General features: G+C 38.8%; 4 protein-coding genes across 8 annotated transcripts; 2 read left to right on the top strand and 2 right to left on the bottom strand.

The window, feature by feature from the left end:
• Window positions 1-5,862, top strand: LOC140765121 (aspartic proteinase-like). 4 transcript variants are annotated; one of them, XM_073104049.1, is made up of 14 exons: window positions 1-202; window positions 1,143-1,514; window positions 1,625-1,685; window positions 1,807-1,901; window positions 1,970-2,082; window positions 2,246-2,414; window positions 2,542-2,581; window positions 2,684-2,748; window positions 4,014-4,127; window positions 4,220-4,284; window positions 4,428-4,572; window positions 4,650-4,769; window positions 5,336-5,424; window positions 5,530-5,862. In XM_073104049.1, exons 2-14 carry the CDS (start codon window positions 1,143-1,145, stop codon window positions 5,612-5,614), a joined length of 1,533 nt encoding a protein of 510 aa, XP_072960150.1. In that variant the 5' UTR covers window positions 1-202; the 3' UTR covers window positions 5,615-5,862. The 4 variants fall into 4 exon arrangements, with proteins under 4 accessions (XP_072960150.1, XP_072960151.1, XP_072960149.1 ...); XM_073104050.1 differs by lacking the exon at window positions 1-202 and adding an exon at window positions 209-292; XM_073104048.1 differs by lacking the exon at window positions 1-202 and adding an exon at window positions 319-1,008.
• A 544-nt stretch (window positions 5,863-6,406) lies between these two features.
• LOC140765124 (uncharacterized) lies at window positions 6,407-7,401 on the bottom strand. The gene has a single exon (XM_073104055.1). The coding sequence runs from the start codon at window positions 7,249-7,251 to the stop codon at window positions 6,532-6,534; it is 720 nt and encodes a 239-aa protein (XP_072960156.1). The 5' UTR covers window positions 7,252-7,401; the 3' UTR covers window positions 6,407-6,531.
• A 57-nt stretch (window positions 7,402-7,458) lies between these two features.
• On the top strand, window positions 7,459-10,529 carry LOC140765123 (probable transcription factor At5g28040). Of its 2 annotated transcripts, none has more exons than XM_073104052.1 (2): window positions 7,459-8,845; window positions 10,285-10,529. In XM_073104052.1, the coding sequence occupies exon 1, from the start codon at window positions 7,604-7,606 to the stop codon at window positions 8,837-8,839; it is 1,236 nt and encodes a 411-aa protein (XP_072960153.1). In that variant the 5' UTR covers window positions 7,459-7,603; the 3' UTR covers window positions 8,840-8,845; window positions 10,285-10,529. The 2 variants fall into 2 exon arrangements, with proteins under 2 accessions (XP_072960153.1, XP_072960154.1); XM_073104053.1 differs by having other exon boundaries at window positions 10,291-10,306.
• Window positions 10,530-11,512: 983 nt separating this feature from the next.
• Window positions 11,513-14,745, bottom strand: LOC140766139 (probable WRKY transcription factor 47). The gene is made up of 6 exons (XM_073105587.1): window positions 14,431-14,745; window positions 14,200-14,277; window positions 13,882-14,043; window positions 13,173-13,487; window positions 12,949-13,062; window positions 11,513-12,300 (listed from the first exon to the last, which is right to left on the bottom strand). The coding sequence occupies exons 1-6, from the start codon at window positions 14,641-14,643 to the stop codon at window positions 11,776-11,778; spliced, it is 1,407 nt and encodes a 468-aa protein (XP_072961688.1). The 5' UTR covers window positions 14,644-14,745; the 3' UTR covers window positions 11,513-11,775.
• Window positions 14,746-18,023: the final 3,278 nt, after the last annotated feature.

The following is an 18,023-nucleotide window of genomic DNA, read 5'->3' as shown; positions in this document are numbered from 1 at the left end:
CTAATCCCCGCACAGCAATCTCCCTTTAATTTTCCAACCACTAGAAGATTTTCCAACCACTAGAAGTGAATTGCATCTCTAATAGTTGCTTTCTATTTAAAAGCTTTTTGCTTGTTAGGTGGAGTGTCGTCTCTTCTTCTTATTTGCTCTTACTGACTTTTTTACCGTCCATTTGCTTCCGGAACTTTTACTTATTAGCAAGGTACGAACTACCACCCTCCTGTGCTCTGCTGACAAGACCAACAAGTTATTTTTTGATCATTTGTTTAGATATTTATCTCTCTCTATCTCCGTAAGCATCTTGGGTTTCTTCTTCTTGAGATTCTCCATAGCTTACTTGCTCTGCTCACTGACTGCAAAATTTTAGCATCTTTTCTCTTTAGGTGTTCTTGTTTTATGCTTCGTTGTTTCGGTCACAGGTTTAATTTAGTGAAGGATGGCTTTTTCACTATAATAGTTGGATTTTTGTAGAGGTTATCATAATCGTTCTCATAGTTGATGGATTATTTACATATTTGGCGATCGAGTAGCCTCATGTTTGTGTTCTTGTATGTCAAAAGATTCTGCAATTTTTTTGGGGTTTTTTTTTTTTTGGGTACAGTAATTTCTTACAAATCCTTTATTTTCTCAACTAAGCGGACAATAAATAAAAACAGGTAGGAATTCCTTGATATCTGATATTTCCTTTTCAATTCACTATAAATTTTATTTCATATGGTGGCATCTTCAGTACTTAAAACGCTGACTTTCTTTATTTTCTGTTTCTGAAGATTCTGTTTAACTTACTTGTACGACACTTTTATGCTGTTCTGGAATTCGCCAGTTTGACATTATTTTTTCCTTAATTTTTCAATAAAGTGCAAAATTTTCATAATAACTTCTTGTTTATATAATTTTTTCCTGTTGCTTGTACCTAATCAAGGGCCCTATGAGCTATTTAGCTCGCTAGCATCTTTGTATTCATTGCTTGTTGGTGTGAATTGCTACATAAGCAATTCAATGAGCAAGGTTTGGTAATATTTGTAATTCTTATCCTTAGATAGTTTGCCCTAATTTGTAGGCTTATTGTTTTCTCCCTGTTCAGATTCTTTCCTTATGAAGACAGAATCTTGTATTCTCATTGATCTGCTTCTTTTCTCCAGATGGTTCTATCATCTATGACTGCGGGAAGGAGATTTCTCTTGGTATTTATATGCTTATGGACTTTGTCATGCTCCTTGCTCCTCCATGCTTCCTCCGATAAATTGCTGAGAATCAGTGTAAAGAAGAAGAAATTGGATATCAACACTTTGAATGCAGCAAGATTTGCAAGGAGGGAAAATGTCCGTAGTAGATACAGTGGCATTAGTCAGAATCTGGATGATTCTGATGGTGATATATTACCTCTGAACAACTATATGGATGCTCAATACTATGGAGAAATAGGGATTGGCACACCCTCTCAGAAATTCAATGTCATATTTGATACTGGAAGTTCGAATTTGTGGGTCCCATCATCTAGGTGCTACTTCTCTGTAAGTTAATTGTTGGACCAACTAATGGATACAGCAAGTTCTCTTTATGATGCTAACTTCCTCAATTCAGCTGAAAAATGAAATGAACTTCACATGTAACTGGTTTGCAGATTGCTTGTTTATTCCATCATAAGTATAAGGCAAGCAAGTCAAGCACATATACAAAGAATGGTGGGGAATCCTTTTCTGAAGTTCTGCAAATGGCCCAATCAAATTCTGCCTTTCAGTTATAATTTATTTTTTTAACATATTATGATTCCATTCTGAAGTTCGTTCTTTCCCTCCTTTTCAGGAGAATCGTGTAAAATTACCTACGGTTCTGGCGCTATTGCGGGCTTCTTCAGCCAAGATAATGTGCAAGTTGGAGATCTTGTTGTTAAAGATCAAGTGGGTTCTTTACTTAATAATTGTCTTCAATCTTTGAAGCTGCAGTCACTAATATATTCATCTCTCAGGTGTTCATCGAGACGACACGTGAATCAAGTCTTTCATTTGTGATAGCAAAGTTTGACGGTATACTGGGTCTTGGCTTTCCCGAAATTTCTGTCGGGAACGTCCCTCCACTTTGGTATAGTTTTACAATGGTTTGGTTGCCATTCTAGATTTAGTTTCATGTTAACATCCCCTCAAAGTGGATAGATATAGTGTATAGCCGTGATAGGTTCTAGAAGCACATAAGAAGAATGACATACTTTGCCAAAATTTTAGCTTTCTTTTTCATTTCATAACAGGTATAGCATGGCGGAGCAGGAGTTGATTGACAAAAAGGTCTTCTCTTTCTGGCTTAACAGACATGAAGATGACGACAATGGGGGTGAGATTGTCTTTGGAGGTGTTGATCCAAACCATTACAAGGGTGACCACACTTATGTTCCTGTTAGTCGCAGGGGATATTGGCAGGTGCATGAAAGTGACAAAACAATTGACTTTACATAAGCAAAAGAAAAAAAATATACATAGGCTAAACATGTCGTCCTTTACATTCTAGTAGAAACTCATGTTTTTCTTTTTCTTTTTATTCTTCCAGTTTGACATGGGTGATTTTCTGATCGATGGCCAGACAACAGGTTATAAATTCTTTCCTGTGCAGGCCCTGGCATAATAATACACCTGCATATCTTCCATCATTCGACTTCCTGCTTATGGATAACAACCATTTTGTCTTGCAGGCTTCTGTGCTGAAGGCTGTGCTGCTATTGTTGATTCTGGAACGTCCTTACTTGCCGGTCCAACTGTATGAGGACTTATTTATTGATGCCACATTTGAAGTCCATAATCTCATCAGTTAATTTTAGATTTTGCTGATAGTTATCAAAACCTATACATTGTGCTATCCTTTTCTCTAATAAAGGTGACACCCACACCATATATGGACATGGCAGTCATGACTCATTAGTCTGTTGGTTTCATTTATGTTAATCTCATTATCCTTGATAATTACTTTGATATGTAAAGAAAAGAGACCATGTAGTTTAATGTTACATAGTTTCAAGTTTTAACTTGATATGTCTTGTTTGATAACTTAGTTATTGGAAAACTCGTGCAAATTTGAATTCATATTTCTTTGATATTTGGAGTATTTTGGACAAGAATTAGTGGAACTTTTACTAAGTCTTTTTGGGTCCTTATGTAAGTAACTATTATTAACTCTTCAACTATTTTAAAAACTTAAACTGTAAGAGAATAGTGGTTTTTTATTTTTTATATTATATTATTTAATAATATAAAATACTTACCCATTTAAGTTAAGTTCATTTATGATATGATTTAAATTCAGGATCTCTGTTATGATATCATGTTAACTCACTAATTACTCTAAAAGCTTAAGTTGTTATAGAACGATAATTTTTATATTTTATATTTTAATATTCTCCCATAATTCAAGTGAGCTTCACTTAAATGAGTGAATGTTTATATTTCTAAAAGACAGATGGATCTAGTAGAATTTGAATTCAGGGTCTCTGCTCTTATTCTATATTAATTCACCAATTATTCTAAAAACTTATTCTGTTAGAGAATGATAATTTTTATATTTTTATATTTTGACAACCGGTATACTTTTGCTTAGACATCTATTGAACTTATTCTCCAAGAATTGTTTATTCAACCTGAATTAAGTTACTAAAACAAATGTGTATGCTTTTAGCACAAATACACTTTCATGTGGTACAGCCTTTGCTTTAAACTTCCTAGACTCAAATAATTTCATGTAATATTGTGTACTTTTAAGTTTAACTTTCTGGAAACTATTGTATAGTATCCTAGGATTATGATCAATGGATTTTTTATAATCATCTAGAACCTAAGTCTTTTGTAGAATATGTTTAACTAATATTTCTTGTGTCACTTAGTGTTGAGTGCTCTCTGCTTTTGACACACTATTAAACAGGAAACATAGTTCTATTAGGATAATATATTCTTTATTCATTTATCAATTCTTACTACGTTTGATTCTCAATGCTAATTGGACTTCCATTTTTGCCCTTTTGTTGGTTTTAGACTGTAGTGGCTCAAGTCAACCATGCAATTGGTGCAGAAGGAGTCATTAGTATGGAATGTAAAGAAGTTGTTCAACAGTATGGAGAGTTGATACTAGAAATGCTAATAGCTCAGGTCTTGCTTCCTTTCTCCCTTTAATTATGAGGAGTTCAATAATCCTACGACTTCTGATGAACTATTCTGAACTTGCCTTTTTGGCTAAGCAGACACGGCCACAAAAGGTTTGCAGCCAGATTGGTCTATGTGTATTTGATGGAGCTCATTATGTTGGGTTAGTTAGTAGAATTTATATTAGATACAAAACATAGTTATCTTTCAGTTATCTTTATTCTATCTTTTTGGGTTAGTTAGTAGGATTCTGCCATTGTCATCTTATATATTGGATATCACAATTCAAAATTTATCTTTTTGCAGTAATTCCATTGAATCTGCTGTTGAGAAAGATAAGAAAGAAAATTCAGATCTTCTATGCACTGCCTGTGAGATGGCTGTTGTCTGGATTGAGAATCAGCTCAGAGAAAATCAAACTAAAGAACGAATATTGGCCTACGCCAATCAGGTTGCTATCCTAGACATTACTTGTTTTAGTTTGGAAAATATATATAATTTTTTGAAAAAGAATTCAATGCTTTTTAGCTCTGCGAACATCTTCCAAGCCCCAATGGAGAGTCAACTGTTGCCTGTGATCAGATTCCAAACATGCCAAATATTTCTTTAACAATTGCGAAGAAAGCTTTTATCCTGACTCCTGAAGAGGTGAGATACAAGTTAATGACTACTATTTGATCAAGTCAAATATACTTATATATCTATCTTTTGTGTCATCAAACAACCAGTGAAATGATTCAAGTAACTCTTTTGCATACTTCAAACTATAGAATATCTCCATTCTTGACAGCATCTTGTTCATTAAACTTTAGAAGAGTGATACAGAGCAACTTGAAAATATCTTCTGTTGCTCATGTTTGCCTTGGTGAAGCCAGAGGGACTGGCCATATCCAGGCCGCTTTTTCTGTATATATATATATATACAAGTTATATGGGTTCTGTATCTTTTCTGAGTTTTTAAAATGTAGATGGCCCATCTCTCTTCTAAATGGCTGTCATAAGTTCTCATAAACTTTCTTGTCCTGCCCCTCTCTAGCTTCTGGCTTTCCATCTCCAAGCTCATGTAAACACACTAATTAGCCCAATTATCTGGACAAGCATAGATTGAACTAACTTGCATAAGCTATGTTCTGTCCTCACTGACACAAGTTTGCTTCTGCTATTCTGCTCTTGATCACCAGCTGTATGTTAACTTCTCTCTTCTACTTCTCTAGTATGTTCTGAAAGTCGAAGAAGCAGGGCAAGCTGTGTGTATAAGTGGATTTATGGCGTTTGATATACCTCCTCCACGTGGCCCCCTCTGGTATGCTGCTAAATTTTAGAACAGCACGAAAGAATAGTATGACTTTTAGCAAATAGATGTGCAAACTTCTGTCTCTGTGTTCTCACAAAGGATTAATAAATGCAGGATACTTGGAGATGTCTTCATGGGTGCATACCACACTGTGTTCGATTTCGGTGAAAACAAAATTGGATTTGCTAAGGCTGCTTAAGAGGACTCTGCACTCCTTCAGACCTATTTATTCCTTTTCTGTTTGTATGAATATAGCACTAAAAACATATGGGTGAATAAGTGAAGCTAGAACAGATATCATAGTGATGAACATATTCTTCCTAGAACTTATGAATACTAATCCAATTCAGTGGGAGTTATGGCGGTGCATCTAAGACAATTGTGTGGATTTGTATATGTTGGATCCCTCAAGCAACAGAATATAGTTGTGGCACGTAACTTTGGATATCTTGTATACATAACAAAATATAGTTTATTTTAACTCTGCAATCGTTTGAACAGATTTTGATACCAGGTTCTGTGTGCTATGTTCAAACGAGATTAAAGAACTATTGGAGATTATGCGTGCTTAGGGGCTCACAATAGGACTGCATCAGATCTAGAATTTTTATAGCATTTCCCAGATGATCAGCATTGTTTGTATTCAGGAAAGGAGGATGGTATTGTAATCAAGCCACAATTCCCTGATACTGCTTTGGTAGTCTTCCGGTGATTGTATGTTAGGAATTGCAAACTTAAGTGCGTCACCAATATCGGAATGGAAATTCATGCCAACTACTGAAAGCTGGATCTTTTTTTTACTCACCCGTGCTATCACACGATAATTTTCAGCAACTATAGATCTCCATCTAATTCAATCAAACTTGGAAGACCCCTTCGTTAATGCCTAGTTCTTGTTAGATGCTTCTCTTGCCAATGTCTTATCATCGTCTTACAATTTCCATCGGTAATATTCTGTCTCATATCATGCGAATCAAGCAAAGACACAGCATAATAATAAATCTGGGTTTCTATTCTCATATCATGTTCAAAACAGGAGAGAGGAGAGAAGAGAGTGTACACAACATAAGGATGATTCATGGTTACATGGCCAAGGAGTTGAGTTCCCTGAAGTCGCTACTGCAAAAAGTAGCCGGAAAGGAAGAGAGCAAAGGCCAGGAAGAGGCTGCCGTAGATGAGGAGGGCCTTCTGGCCGGAGGTGAGGGTATTGCCCCCGAGACCGAACTGCTGGTTCTCCGCGAACCCCGCAATCTCCACGCTCTTGCTCTCGAAGAAGGACTTGGCGGCGCCGCACGTGGGGCAGCGCCAGTCTTCTGGAAGCTTCGCGAACTGCAGCCCCGGAGGGATCGGGTACGACGGATCGCCCACCGCTTCGTCGTATCGATACCCGCACGACCGACACTCGTAGATCCCCGTGTTTAATACAGCAAACTTCTCCTCGAACCGGCGTGGATCCACATCCAATTGACCCAGAGGCTCCTCCTCCTCCTCCTCGTCGTCATCCTCCTCCTCTTTTGAAGTCGAAGAGACCTCTTCTTCTGGTTGCGAGAGGGGCTTGTCCTCTTTGGAGACTTCAACGGAACAGATGGTGAGGCGGGACGGAGCAAGGTGCCTCCTGGCAGGAAAGATGAGTCTTTTGGGGCTAGGGAGGAGATGGGTCTGGGAAGGCTTCTTCATTGGGTGGATAGAGTGGAGCCGGTGGAAGGAGAAGGTGAGCCTTATGGTAGCCGAAGCCATTGAAGTTGTCCAGCTCTCTCTCTGTCTCTCTCTAAAAGTAATTGCAGATGAGGAGGAGGAGGAGGAGGAGGAGGTGAGCCTTATGGTAGCCGAAGCCATATTCTCGCGGTTGTAGAGGAGGATAAGGTTGGTCTACGGTGTCTTATGTAAATAAACAGTCGTGAAGAGTCTAATTCTGATTAATTTCCATTTACCCTCCATCCCTGGACTCGGATAGACCGTACTCGTCTATAGTAAATCACAGCCGCCCGTGCCCTGTCCCAATAGCCCACCATCTCTATCAGGCTGAGATCAATCCAGCAAGGGCCCCTGCCCTGAGTCGCACGCCACCGTGACCAAACTCTAACCCTAATTTAAGCAAAATCCGATTGCAAATCCAGACCAAAACCCACCCTCAAATCTCAATTTTCTTCGCGAAAAGAGTAGGGGGGAGAGAGAGAGAGAGAGAAGGATGCCATCCGCCGAAGAAGAGGACCGCGCCGTCTTCGAGGACGACGACGACGACGATGACGAAGATACCGAAGGAGACGACACCGAGGAGGAAGACAACGCCGATGGCGATGCTGCTCAGGCGGCGGCTGCGCAGCCTCCTCTGCCGCCACCAAAGGCGGAGAACCCCGATAGTTCCACCATCCCTTCCTCCTCCGATCCCGCTACAAACCCTAATCTTAATCCTACCCACCCATCCGATCCCTCATCCGTGCCACAGAACGGCGCAATCTCCGCCCTTCCCCTCGCCACCGCTATCTCAGTTCCGGTGGCATCCATCTCCGAGGATAGGAAGCCGATCGCTTCCTCCTTTGATGAATCCCGGCGGCTATTTCAGCGATTGTGGACTGACGAAGACGAGATCATAATCCTGAGGGGTTTCTTAGACTTCACCACGCGGCGGGGCACCACCTTCGCCTCCCATCAGTACGACACGGGTCCCTTCTACGATGAGATCAAGACGCAGCTCCAGCTCGAATTTAACAAGAACCAGCTCATCGAGAAGCTCCGCCGCCTCAAGAAGAAGTACCGGAACTGCGTCAACCGGATTCGGTCCACGGGGAAAGACTTCGCCTTTAAGAGTCCCCATGAGCAAGCCATCTTTGAGATCGCGCGCAACATCTGGAGACCCAGCATGAAAAGGGATCGAGACAGCGAAGAGGATGAGCTGAATGCCCCTAACAATGGTGGCGACTCTAACTGTGCTATGGTTGTGAGCGACGGCGCTTTGAGCTGTGACAGGAAGATGTATAGGTCGAGACGGCGGTTTAGGAGGAGGAGAACTGTGGAAGATTCCTCTGCAGCAGCAGCAGCTGCAGCGTCAGGAGATGGAACGGCGGTTCCGGTGGTGGTGACAGTGGATAATTCTATCCCAACTGCTCGCTCACCCTCCTCCTCTTCCCCCGCAATTCCCGTGATTATTGAGGAGACTGTGAGGAGTTGCCTCACGCCTCTTTTTAAGGAGTTGGTGAACTCTGCTATTGGAGCAGGGCCGCTTGGGGGAGGTCAGTTAGGGCTTGGTGGTTTGGCTGGCTCTCTGAACGCACTGCCCTTGTGTCTTGTTGGCTCGGAGGCACCTGTGGATGGCAAGTGGAATAAACAGCGGATTCTGGAGCTGGAGGTGTACTTGAAGAGGATAGAGCTTGTGAGAGACCAGATCAAATTAACTCTGGAGGAGCTTAAGTCCTCTGCTAGTTGAACTGAGGTTCTTTATTTCAAAACTTGTAATTTTAAGTTTAATTTATAATTCTTGTGTTACTCTCTAATGAACTCGTTTATTAGAAGGTGTGGGCAACTTTAAAGGTGGAAAAGATCTGTCATTTTACCTTTTACTCTTAGTCTCGAGCACTGTTTTTGGTCTTTTTACTTCGTAAGAACGAACAACTGGGGTCTGGGGAGGGAGTACGTTGACTAGAAAGGTGCCAAATCATTACATCTATTATTTATCCGCATCTTCCCTAATGCTTTCAGTTGTTAGAAGTTTATATATATATATATATATATATATATATATATATATATATGGTGCTCTCCCTAATTTCTGCATGATCATGTTTTAATGTTAAACATCTCTATTAATCTATATTTACATATAAAGCTATCCGTTGTTACTTTCAAGTGGCATTAATCGTAGGCTAGGTTTCTGTTGGGGTATATCATATAGGATAAAACTATAGAAGCATTTTTGCTGGTAAAAGATGAAAATTACATTAAAAAAAGGAACTGAATTTCATTGAAAGTAAAAATCCATCTCTGATTTGGTATCAAAATGAACTATCTCATGTGAAAGACAGAAATTTAAGTTAAAAAGAAGGTATGTGTTGAACCTAGATATTAGGCTTCTATGATTAAATGGGAATTTAAACCTTGCTTCCAGTGAAATGAAGCATATTTCTTGTTTGTGGAATCCCCTTCACAAAAATGTATATGGTCTGTATATTTGGTTTTGGTGTTTTAGGATTGCTTAGCTGTTTATATGGTGGAAAGACTGAAAGAAGGTTTGTGGTATATTGATGGTTTCTAAGATTTTAATCTATGGGTTAAAAGTGATCTGCTTGCTGGAATGATTAATGATGCAATACCAATGGGATGTGCTGATCTCCTTATCTTTTGTGATGAGAAATTGTCGATATGCAAAGTGGACTAGGTGGAGTTAATGGCATCTTACTCCTGTTACGGAGATTGGTAGAATTGTAAGAACTACGTTAAATATAGGTGATGAGTGCTATAAATTGTTTGTTGAGTAGGTAAAAATATACTTTTTGTTGAAGTCAGAAGGCAAGAAGGTCTATTATGTTTCTAGAATGGTGATCATAAACAGATAGACAAATAGTTTCAAATCCCTTGATTTTCTTCAACATATATTGGACATAATTAGGGGTCGGTACTCTTCACTAATGAAGGTAAGTTGGGCACATCTTGTCTTTCCAAAACCCATGTTGGCGGGAAATCTTGTGCATTGCACACCCTTTTATTGAAGATCATTTCCCTTGTGATTAGAATGTGGATCTCTTGGCTATGGTTGATATGAAAAGCTTATAGGTGGAAGGAAGTTATGTAAACAGTTATATCTTCTTTTCTTTCATTTTTTTTCCTTTTTCTTGTTGTTTGGAAAATATCGTGAGTAGTTTGTTTAAAGTATAGTTTCAGGAATGTTATATGGATGGTGCGAAACCCACATGAGGATCTCCTTTGGACTCTCTCCGGCACCCTGTTGATAGGTATGTTGTTGAGGAACTCTTATATCTAAACTGACAATGCCTCTTTTAGCTGTAGAACTCTTGTATCAAAAGTGACAATGCATCTTATGTTTTTTGGATGCTGAAAATTGGGAATGATGATCAGTGGATGAAGAAAATTTCTTATTTTGCATCAAAGTGCATAAACTTTGTAACGTAATGTTTTAAAGTTGGACTAAACCCGTGAAGTGTGTTATGTTGATGCAATAGTACATTCTTTCTTTCGAATAAATTGAATGTTTGCTGACTCATCTTACTCCCGTTTCTGGTTTTGTCTGGATGCTCTGCGATTTCGATGGGCAATCAGTGGCGGGACTACTTATAAGCCTATGCCCTGTGAATTTCTCTTATATCAAAGTCATGTTGCATATTTCTCTGTTTATGCTATATTTATGATGGGGAAAAGAAAATGAAAATCTAGTAAATGCTCGGTTGTAATAGAGGAACCAAATCCAAGTAATTCATGTTTGTGGAATGCTCAACAGACATAAATAGGATCATGTTCTGTTTATTGTTTTTAGTATGGATCTTGCTTTGGGATCTACTTAATCGCAGTGGGATTCATAGATATCCTGTGCTGAGATATAATTCTGTGGCTGTTTCCTTTCGTTTGTCATCTTTCTACTTGGTGTAGTTGAGAAATGTGGAATTTAAGATATTCGTCTGTTTAGGAACAATAAGTGTGTTATGGTACGATAAATAATTAGTTCAAGTGGAGTGAGGGGTAGCACCGGTAGAGTGCAGAAAGCGAGGGTATGGGCGTTAGGAGGATTCCTTTGAAGATGAGAGCAGCAGTAAGTGTACATGGGGGGGGGGGGTGTCGATTAATTGCAATATGGTCCTTGATTTGGACATCATCATCATCATCATCATCATCATCATCATCATCATCATCATCGTGATCATCTTGGTAGGACCGGAACATGACAGGGTCGACCTTCACCTTTATATATTTTCTTCTACGCCATACGAATCATATCACTCGGCGCTGATGTCCTATAATTAATTACATCTCGGTAGGACCGGATCGACCTCAATGCATTCATGTTGACAAAAATGGTTTCATATATATATATATATATATATATATATATATATGCAAATATTTTCTTAATTACTTCAATCAGTGTGCATTTACTAAAAAGCTCCATCTGATCAATATTCAATTAATTGTTAACTCCTTTTCCTCCCTCTGTTATTTACAAAATATCAAAGTAAATGTAAATATATAAAGATGCTGGCCGGTGATATCCACAAAACCTAGCTAGCCTCTCAGTGGATCTACTGCTACTACATCCATGCTCTGTCTGTCTGTCTGTCTGTCTGTCTATTCATCTATCTATCTCTATCTCTATCTCTGTACGTTAAGTGAGACAGGAATTAAATCCCTCTCTACCTAGTCAGTGCCACTACCAGTGCCGGCGTTAAAATGGGGAGATCCCATCATCGATGTAATGGCGGCAGCCAAGGCCGCGCTGAAGTTAGGATCCGAGGCAATAGCTGCCGTTACCGACTCAACCATAGCCTGCTGTCGCGGCCCCAACTGGGCCCCCGCCGGCCCCACCAGTCCAGGCGGCCTGTTAGGGAGGTACATCGATAGCGGCATAGCCGGAGGATGGTTTCTTTCGTTTTGGCCAAGGGGGTTGGGGTTCTGGGTGAGGTCTAGGGTGATGGTGGGGAACGGGGCCGAGGCCGACAAGGTGGCGATGGTCGACGCGTACTGCAAGGGGTTGAGAAAGCCCGCAGCCGCGGAATTCACCAATGAATCCCTGCAGGAGCTTGTGGTGGAGCCAGAGAGGAGCATGGCGGCGGCGGCGGACGTGGTGTTGGCCATAGCGATAGCCGCAGGAGGAAGGGGGTGGTTGTGGTTGCCCTCATAAGTTGTTATGAGTACACTCTTGTCTTCGGCGCATCTCTGCACCTGTTTCAATGCACCAAATAATTAAGGTTAATTTAGCCAAATGGAGACGATCGCAACTGGCCGTTGATCCAGAGACATCAAACTTACCAGGCAAGTATTTACCACATATGTAAATGTATTTCTAAGTGATCAGTAGGTGATGTATCGCCATCTTAATTTGCATACAGAACTACAGCTTAAAACGCGCGTGCATGTATGCTCTATTGCTGACTGATCATCGATTAATTTATTATATGTTACTGAATTACTGACGAATGAGTAAGGATAATATACTGCAATGACTTTGAGAGTGGGTGTTCACATTGATGATCAAATGAAAGATACGCGAGGAATTCCAAAAGCATCCAGAAGGTGAACAACAATGGCTACGAGTTCTGGGCACACACTAATTTGCACGGGAATATTTGCTTTAATATACGGTCATATATTATAGCAACTGGAAGTCTCAAACGGAGACTTTTATCGCGATAATTGTAGCTCAGATATATGGATGTTTATAAATATATATATATATGTGTACACCAATTATACGTAGATGGATGCATGTCAGTTAAATGATGTTTTTAGATAGATCTATACTTATATACAAGAACTGAGAATGCTATGGTATGCTGCATCTTCAAGCTAATTAGTTAGGGATTAATTTACCTGCTTCCGAACCGGGCATCCGACAGCCATGGTGCATCGGTAGTAGGCTCGTGGGCATGGATTGCCCTTGGCCATCTTCTGACCATATTTCCTCCATTGACATCCATCGCCAATCTACACACACACACACACAAAAGCAACATCGTATTTTTAGCTCTTAATAATTTTAATTAACCAAATTAATGTTGATACATTATTTGCTATGGCGCATGTACGTTACGTACCATTGGTGCATCCGATCGAGCACGCACCGAAACTCTTGCCTTCCTGCATGGGACCTCAGCCATTGGTTGGCTGCTTCTTTCTTGCGTTGCACTCAGGTCAACTCCATCTTGACGAATCCCTCTCTCGTTGAAAGGAATCATCCCGGGCTCAAAGGAGCTATTTGCTTTGTTGCTCAAAGAGGGCGAGCGTTCTTCCTCACTACCATTGGCGTGCTCCATGTCAGTCTCTCGCACAGAAGAGGGCTGACGTTCCAAATCTCTTTGAGCCGGCGGTAATGCCATTGGAGCACTGGCTGTCTCGATTAGCTTGTGGCTCTGTGGTATGAATTTATCTGTTAATGTATTAGAGGGGGAAAGAAATGAAAAGCTGCGTGCAAAATGAAAGAGATTTTTTAGATACTAGAAGAATTCAAAGTCTATGTGACATGAAGTAATGAAATTTCTACTAACTCTAAGCTCCAAGTAGAGTACACGTATATAAAGAGATAACAATTAGCTAGCTAGAGATGTGCTTAGCTTATGAACAAATTATATATGGGACTCAGATTTAAAATGAGACTCGGATCTAAAATTACACGCAATGAAATTAAAATAGGGGGGAAAAGGAAAGCGCAAAGGTGTTCAATGAAAATTGAAGTTTGATGGTTGAAGGAAACAAACAACACTTAGCAAAAAAAAAAAAAAAAAAAACCAATTAAACATTAATAACCTGTGGGTGCGGAGTCTGATCATGTGCTTGTTGTCGCGTCACAAGAAGAAGCTGGCTATAAAGAGCACTGTAATTTCTGGTGAGATGATCCACCATGCTCCTCAATCTTCGATTCTCCTCTCCTAGTCTCTTCAGCTCGTCTCGTAGTGTATTCACATGCATCTACCATCACATAAATTAATTTATAGACACCCCCGTTATATTTATACACACACACACACAACACCAAATTAATTTAGACAAACTTCTTTTGTGTGTGCGCGTGTTGCGTTGCAGTTGCATCAGATGCTGTAACTCTTAGTGATTAATGAAACTTACTTTGTTATTTGGTTTAGGATGGTCCTCCATGGTAGGCAAACCGGCAGATGTGCTCCTGGTAAGCAGATCCAATCCCGTCTGCAGCAAGGGAATTGCAAACAACCAGATATATTAAGATGGATCTATGTATGCACCCTTAAATTGGTAGTACAACAAAATTAAGCTAGCACTCATATAAGAATACGGCGAGGCGCTAGCACAAGTAATTAAGGTATATGGCTCATGACTTACGTGGACGGTGGTGCAGCCACGATCCGATATGCCCTCTCCGCCACCACTGCCTCCGACGCCGGCAGTCTCTTCGCTCCTCCTCCGATGACTCTCCGAGAAGAAGTCCACCTCCTTGATCTTTCCCTTCCGATTGATATCGATATCCTCATCGTCGCCGTCACCAGAAGATTCGTGATGCGAGTGCAGCAAAGCCAATTCCCTCGGCCTCTCCATTTGAGAAAGAGATAGAGATAGAGATAGAGATATAGATAGATATAGATATAGATATAGATATAGATATAGAGAAAGGAAGGAGAGAAGAGAGGAAATGGAAGAAAGAGTTTAGGGTGTGTAAGTATAAGAAAAGTAAAAGTGAAAAATTAAAAAGAAAAAGAAAAATGAAGACATAGTGTGGAAATTGAATATAAATTTAGAGAAAGCGGGGGGAGCTGAGATAAAAAAATAAAAAAAATAAAAAAAAAAAAGAAAAAAGAAAAAAGAAAAGGAATCATAGCAAGTAAGGTAACCGGAGAAGCGGTAGGAAGGCGCAACGGCGTTACATCCAGCACAGGCTCAATGGTTTTCTGGCACGTGTGGGGTCAACCAAGTCAATGGCGATGTGGGCTTGCGGGGCCCATGGGGAAGGGCGTACCTAATGCAGAGCTTGACTTCTTGGCCAATTAGCGCCTGCGTCACCTGATGGGGACACGTCATCCAACGGTGGGAGCCACCCATTTAAAGATGGACACCTTTGCTCCAGCTAATCCTGCCTTGCTCCAATAGTCGTGCTTCATAATTTAATATATTGATGATTTAATGATATATATATAACCTTTGGATTTTTCTTTCTGAGGGATAAAATAATGCAGAAAAGCAGCTACGGTGTATTACCTATATGACAATACGTATATATATATATGTGTTTAGCTGCTCAGAAACAATATATTTTAATGGAAATTAATGAAAGGTCACATCATGATCGATTGTATTTATTAGTTTGTCAGTTCTCCACACTTTTGTTTCATTGCTTGGAGCTAGTTTTTCCTGGATATATATATATATATCTATTATATGAAGCTAAGGCATTGCATTTTCTAAATGAGAAAAATCCTAAGACGGTGGAGTCCAAAACTGCACACCTCTTGTTTTCTTATAAATTACAGTTTTGATATTTTCATCTCTCTAGAAGAAGAAGAAAAAGAAGAATAATAATTAAAAATTATCAAATTAGTAGCAAAGATTGATCTGTTAGTTAGCGGCACGCAACTTTATGTTGATGTCAGGTTTAGAGGAAGTGATTAATAGCTTTCCTCTTTTTCCTTTTTTTTTTTTAATACTTTTTAATTTTTTTTATCTATCTTCATCCTCCTTATAAAATTTAAAATTATTTTTTATTCATTTTAATTGCGGACACAAATTGATTAAAATTCTTAAAGGAACGCCCTTTCATTTAAGTCCATGATCTCCATAGAGAAGATAACATTATAACATTTAATCGCTCATATATATTCAAATAGTTCAAGGAAGTATACTTTTTTTAAGCTAGATGCTCTGGCATTTCGATCATACGGAGGTACGTGCGCACAATAATCTTCGCATCTAAATGTTGGACATATACAGAGAACAATTATTTAGTTATTGTTTTTGTATTCTATATATCAAACAAGTGTACTACTTACTACTATATGCTACGTGTAACTTGCAACTTACTAATAACTATCTTTAAAAATAAAATAAAATAAAATAAAAAATTACTACTCGCAATTGATGCACATCAACTCGTACATGGATCTTTTCACATGCACGGACAATATTATGACATAGATCTAGAAGTGCAAATAAGGGACCCTTACTTTTAATTAATGACAATGTGAAATCTATTACAATTTCAACGCTATAGATGTACTGTGACACGCGATCCCAATCCCCATATTAATTACATTAATAATTGATCCATTGCTGACCGTAAAAGATGTGAAAATGTGTGGAACATGAAAAGAAAAATAAAAGGATTGAAGACCTAGATAGCTCCCATGACCATGAGTCTTTGACAATGTTTCTTCTATATTATTTGGGAGCATTTCTCTTCCTTATCAAGTGTGCATATATATACTATACTAATACAACAAATGTTTGGTTGTTTCTAATTCTAGAATACACAAAATTATAGTAATCTCTATATGTTTAATATTATATTTTTATATACATTTAAAATTATATATTTTAGTTTATTAGGGAGTTGGTTGGTACTGTAGTCACAGGTACAAATTAAGATCTCCTTCGTGCTACACGTAATCACACGTACGTGAATAGTGTTATCAACTGTCAACACCTTAGGGGTAGTGGACGGCATAATATTTCTCCGTCCAACTGACATAGATAGACTGACATCAAAACTCTGGCTACCAGTAGCATATAATGAAGCGAATAATTATTGAAATCCCTAATGCTACAAAAGGGTAGTATTCATGGCTAGCTGGGCTTTTATATATATATATATATATATATATATATATTCCCCTTTATTTATTTAGGGTGGAATAGAATAGGGAACAAAGATGCCTATTGGATGCTATGCATTAATTCAAAAGCAGTGTGACCATGACCATGGTGCTTGGTATACCAGAAATGATATATAATTTCTCAAAAGAATTGGAAAAAAAGAAGAAGTAATAATTCAAATAGTGACATATGGTTTCAAGGAATGATAAATATGATCATATATAGTATTAAAGGCAGGCAGTTAGCTTAGATGGCCTGCTCATACGTACAATATAGGAGATTAGAATGGAACAATTAAGTTAACAAGGTAGAGCAGCCATGGTAAACAAAAGCGGCGGCAGTAGAGGTGCTACTCCTTCAAGACTAAAAACTCCCTTAGCTATACATCACGCATTGACATTAATTAAGATGGCGAGAGGTTTGGACATACGTGGGCTTCTTAAACCTGGACCTCTCTATTAATCTTATTTTTTATTTTTTATCCTATATTTATATTTATATACATGCATTCATTCATTTCTAGTTTGTCCCTTAATTTCCTTTGGTAATTTTTGGAGAATATTAGCCATCCCAAATGACAACCTTTCATAGCTAGGTTTCTATATTGACTTGTCGAGCCATGTAATTCGTGTATATGTTATATGTAAAGACATTTCCTTCTCTTACATTTTCTGGATACAGAATTGAATGCCAAAATGGATTCGATCGGGTTATCGTATATATCTCAAGTATGAAACAGCTAGAATACTTGTGTCCACTCAATTTGCACCCAACCTAAAACATCACATTCAATTTCAGTTGTTTTTGCTGGTATTTCCTATCGACACTCAAAAGAGAAAATTAAAGAACTTGAATGGTTAATTAAAGCGCATGTGAACATGTCATAGGGAACTTCTCTCTCTCATGTCAACGGTGTGATGCAATTCGAGACTTACTTTTATTTCATTTGCAATTGATAGAGAAAAACTCTTTTAGGTAAAAATATTTTATTAAATATTTAGTCCTTATTTGCTTTGTCAAGAACTCCTAGCCAAGTTCAATAATCAAATATTTTTTTATCATTAACCAACTTCACTCTCTAATAAAGAAAAAAAGTTCTTAGTATAAATTCA

Source organism: Typha angustifolia, chromosome 8 (assembly GCF_048772165.1).
Source record: "Typha angustifolia cultivar Huaian chromosome 8, ASM4877216v1, whole genome shotgun sequence".
Classification (NCBI taxonomy): Eukaryota; Viridiplantae; Streptophyta; class Magnoliopsida; order Poales; family Typhaceae; genus Typha; species Typha angustifolia.
The sequence above is the reverse complement of the archived record's forward strand: the minus strand, read 5'-3'. Positions and strand labels throughout refer to the sequence as shown.